Here is a 4972-nt window from a genome sequence, read left to right as displayed (position 1 = left end):
GTCTTCTGAAAATAAATTTGGGGTTGTAAGGAAACTGTGTGTGTTGGAGAGGGAAGGGAGATTTGACTTTTTTTTTTTAAGGGCGTTGATGTGTGCAATTTGGGGGTTTTAGGGAGGTTTTGTTGTAGGACTTATTTATGGAATGAAAAAGAGGTACACAAAAAAGGAAGGTTCAGCCCAGGTAATTGTTATAGCCCATGCTGTTCGAAGGGACAGGCTGGGGAGGGAACCCCAAATAAATCCTGAAGAATGCCCAATTTTTAAGAGGAAATAGGAGACTAATGAGACCAGTTACAGTGGTGGTTTGTTTCATCTCCTTCCTAAGTACCCCCTCTCTTGGCTTGTCTGACACAGATCTAAATTTAGAAAACATATCAAAACGCAACATTTCTGAAGGAGCCCACAGGCATTTGAAGATGTCTGTGTGTAAGCTTTGGTGGTGTTTCAGCAGCCAGGGAGGACTGCGGTTGCTTGTGCTGGAAGCTGGAAGACTGCCACTCCACTTCCTTTGTTTAGCTTCCTTTGCTGCATAAAGCATAGAAGACGGCAACCGACATTATTGTTAGTGTTAAAAAGTAATTACGGAGGTGATGATTTCAGCTTCAAATCTTACCACCCTTGCATTCAGCAGTCCAAATGCCTCCAAACACTGCAGTCACCAAACTCACTAGTTTCATTGCACCCCCTGCCATTTTGCAGTTTCCGCCTCACTGTGAGAAGCACTTTGCCATGAAAAGTAAAGGGTTAATGACAGTGAAGACAAAGGGAAAAGCAAGAAGAAGGTGTTTGCTTTCCCCTCTTACTCTTTAAAGTTTGATACGGCAGCTTAAACTCAACTTCCCATGCCACATGCCCATGTCGCTGTTCAGACTGGCCATGTTGTGTGTGTCCCCTGCCCAGGATGTTTGGCTGTTATTTATATTTTTATTATTTTTAGTTTAATAAAATTATTTTCTAAGCCTTTTCTCTCTCTTTTCTTTCTGTCTCTCTCTTTGCTGTGCCCCAAAAGAAATAACCTGATATAACTCAAAATTTCTCTAGTTTATACCTGTCGGAACTTTTCATATTTTGTCAGTTAACTGTTTTGTGAAATCTCATGCAGGTTTGTATTTCCTAGTAGGGTTTGGTTTCTGGCCAGAGCTGAAGAAAACTCCTAGGAGTAAGGTGGAGAAACATTCTTTACATAGGTGTGTCTTCCTAAGTCATGAGTAACGAAATGGTTTGGTCCACATTCCTATTCCCTGGTGCCTCTGATTGTTGTAACTGCTTTACCCTTTCTAAACAAGTATATTCACAGGAAGGACTCCCTGCTTCTGCACAGGGCTCCCTGTACCATAATGGGATTATCTGACTTACCTTCCTTTTGACTTCATTCCAAGCTTTTAACAGACTGTTTTGCAACTCAGTTTCTTCCAGCGGCTTTGTGTGTCAAGCATTGTCAGAAACAAAATTACATTCTACCGGAAAACCTGTTTAGCATCTGTGATCAGAGAACAGCTTGCTTGCTCCTAATAGCTTGCTTTGTTTGTCTGTTTGAGTATTGTGAGCAAAGATATCACAGCTATATCTAACTGTAACTTTGCTCTTCTCCTGATCAAAAACTTACGAGTGCTTCTTATGACAGTCTGATGTCATCCTCTTGCCCCAAACCCAACTGACGAATTTGAAATTAGCCTTGCGGTGTTTGGTTGGGTTTTTTTAATAGCAAAATTTTATGGGGCATTTAACCATCTGCTTTTTCTGCATCTGAGAGGTTGATGAAGTTGTTCATATTAGAGTTTGAGGGAATTTTAAAAGCAGTTACATGTAGCTAATTGTGTTTCTTTCCCTGTTTAATAACATTTTCTGTGATAAGTGGAAGTACACTGGTTAAGTGTTTTAATACTAGTTGTTGCCTAAGCCATTTCTGTATTTCTGTTGATGTTTTGTTGGAATTGAAATTGTGAACACACTTTTGGCAAAATACTGTCCATTTTTAGGTAAGTAGTCAATAAATTTTGGCTTTTACTAGTATAGATTACTTTAATGGTAATACATCCTTGTTAATGAGGAAAAAACATATTACATTTCCCAATTTTTGGGAAAAAATGCAACAATTAAGAACTTCATTGCATCTTAGCACATTTGCTGGGCAAATATACGCAACCTTTTAATAGTTAATACTTGATGTCAGGTATAACAGTTAAAATACTTAGTTACGCTCTGTTTTAAACAACATACTTGAATGGTGATCTCTCAAAATGTGGCCAGCCAACAGCCTCACAATGTGCATGCATACTCTCTATTTAGGAGACCCTCTACTCAGTAAGCCATCTCAAATATGTTACTTAGTAGCCTCTTGGATGAGGACAGGAATACACAATAAAAAAAAAAAAAGGCTCTGAAAAAGGAGATGCTATGATCTCATCATGGAGGAGAACTGAAGTGATTGGTCTAGTGTTGTGCAAGACAGCTGCCAGAGGGAAAGCATACTCTTTTTACTCAAAACTGCTTTCTTCACTGAGTGTAATAGTTCATGAACAAGGTGAACATCCTGAACAAAGTTCTGCCATTGCTTATATATTCTAAGCGTATCTAATAGGCTGTCTGTGTTCCCTGTGAAACTAAACCTCTAAGCTAAACACATTTGTCAGTTGCTTGAAAAGCTGAAATTCTAATGTTGATCAATGCTTGTTACTTCATTTAAACTGAATTGTCATCATTTACACTGTTGAAAGTCCTACTCTGTGCCTTCTCTGCGAAGAGAACTACTTGTGTGTTGGCAGCTTTTGGTGAAACTCCCTCACGGGTGAGCCATTATTTACTGGAATTACCCCAGTAACGCCGTTACCCGTTCCACTGATGCTGCTGAAATCATTCCTAGGACTTCAGAGCCCTGACAGGTGTTTGCTGGCTTCACTGACCTCTGTGTATCTGCAGCTTTCTGTGTAGCACTGCTGATAGTGGAGGCAGCCAGCGGCAATGGCAGTGGGTGTACATTAAGGTTTCTGCAGTTTTGCTGTTAAGAACTACTGTGTAGCGTACCAAATGAGTAGCTTCTTGATTTTGTATCAAAATACTAGATGGAAAGTATATCCTGCTACCTTTGCTTATTTCATTGCATCCTCCCTTCTTAAATACTCAGTAAAATCTGTAAAACAAAAATGGATCTGGTACATGTACTTGAAAGGGCAAATGGTGGTTAGTTGCACATCTAGGGTACTACACTGTGGTTTAGGTAAACAAGGATTATGCCTTCATTCTCACAGGATTCTATGAAAGAGAAGTCCTACCACATCAGTGATTATTTGAAAATAAAATGGAGGTGTGTTTTAGCTGTAATTGCCCACGTGTTCTAATCTGAAAAATATCGACTGTCTACCTGGAAATTGAGATATAATTGCTTTAATTGGTGTTGAACTTAATTATTTGAAAAAAGGGGGCAAGCACCACAAAAAAGTGTTCATGAGCTGCATAAAGTATCTTAAATGAATTTGTCAGTCATCGTGATGCTGACATTTGAAATACTGGCTTAACTTTTGGTTTTATTCAAAGCGAAGGTAATTTTCTAACTGATTTCAAAGATAATCTGATACCAAGTGCTTTGATTTTTTTCTTTTAATTTTTTCTTTTTTAAAATTTTCCCCCCTTTTTTTTCCTTCTTTGACTGGACTGCTATGAGAGCAGAGAAAGAGGAAGGGCACTGGTGCAGCTTTTATCTGGAAGATCTGAACAGAACGGAAAGAAGTGGTGGGAATATCTTTACATATGGTTGAAAAAGAAAAATGTCTATATTACAAAATGGGATGAGTTTGAACAGCATTGGATGTGTTGGTTTTATTTTTGGGGGCTGCAAAATGTTGGTAAAGAGTAAAATTCTAAATTAATATATTTCTCTGAATTACTTCAAAATTCTTAAAGTAATTTGCATTGTCTTTAATATGAAGATAATGATCTAACTTCAAATATAATAATAGACTTTTCTGTTTTCTTATGTGTATTGTTCTGCAGGTTGAAGTGGGGGGGAAAAAAAAAACAAACCCAGAAAGATTGTTGACTGGATAGATTTTTCAACATGAATCGTGCATTTAGCAGGAAGAAAGGTAAGTAATTTAGCTTATGTTCCATGGGAGACATAAATATCCTGTAAAAATTCTTCAGAATATCAAGAATTATACGAGGAAGTACTTATGAATAATTGCACCTAATTAACTAGGTAGAACTTCACCTTCAACCAGAACACCTTCCCGGTTGCCTTTACACAACAGATATGGGGCCCTGGAACTTGAGGGCCAGGCAAACAAGGGTGTAGACAAAGGTCCATCCGGGAGGTTGCCCAGGGTGAGGCAGTCAGCCCCACGCATTATGACTGCCTCTGCCAAGAAAAAAAGGAGGGTGATTGTCATAGGCGATTCCCTTCTGAGGGGCACAGAGGGCCCTATATGCCGACCTGACCCATCCCACAGGGAAGTCTGCTGCCTCCCTGGGGCCCGGCTCAGAGACATTACTAGGAAGCTCCCTGGTCTGGTACGGTCTACCGACTACTACCCGCTGATGGTTATACAGGCTGGCAGTGATGAGGTTCCAGAGAGAAGTCCTGAAGCGATCAAAAGGGACTTCAGGGCACTGGGGCGAGGTTATTGAACAGGAAAACGCACCTGATCAACACGTGGCTCAGGGGCTGGTGCCATCAGAGGAATTTTGGCTTTTTTGATCATGGGGAGGTTTACACGGCACCGGGCCTGCTGGCGACGGATGGAGTCCAGCTATCTCACAGGGGGAAAAGGGTCATTGCTCATGAATTGGCGGGGCTCATTGAGAGGGCTTTAAACTGGTTCAAAGGGGGAAGGGGATAAACCCAGGCCCACTACAGATGAGCCGAGGGGTGGCATGCCAATGCTGGGGGTGAAATCAATAGCCCAGCTCAAGTGCACCTACACCAATGCACGCAGCATGGGCGGCAAACCGGAGGAGCTGGAAGCCATTGTGCAGC

The 4972-nt window shown here is 40.7% G+C and overlaps 1 protein-coding gene across 3 annotated transcripts in view; it reads left to right on the top strand.

The window, feature by feature from the left end:
• The window catches only part of GULP1 (GULP, engulfment adaptor PTB domain containing 1), a 157713-nt gene that overhangs the window by 60308 nt on the left and 92433 nt on the right, over window positions 1–4972 (top strand). For all 3 annotated transcript variants that reach the window (XM_009334981.1, XM_009334982.1, XM_009334980.1), the window contains exon 2: window positions 3991–4082. In XM_009334981.1, coding sequence (XP_009333256.1) covers window positions 4055–4082 — 28 coding nt within the window. In that variant the 5' untranslated portion in view covers window positions 3991–4054. The remainder of the gene's footprint in view (window positions 1–3990; window positions 4083–4972) is intronic.

The sequence above is a fragment of the Pygoscelis adeliae genome, unplaced genomic scaffold, assembly GCF_000699105.1.
Source record: "Pygoscelis adeliae isolate BGI_AS28 unplaced genomic scaffold, ASM69910v1 Scaffold212, whole genome shotgun sequence".
Taxonomy (NCBI): Eukaryota; Metazoa; Chordata; class Aves; order Sphenisciformes; family Spheniscidae; genus Pygoscelis; species Pygoscelis adeliae.
Note: the sequence above shows the minus strand (reverse complement) of the source record. Positions and strands in the feature narration are given on the sequence as shown.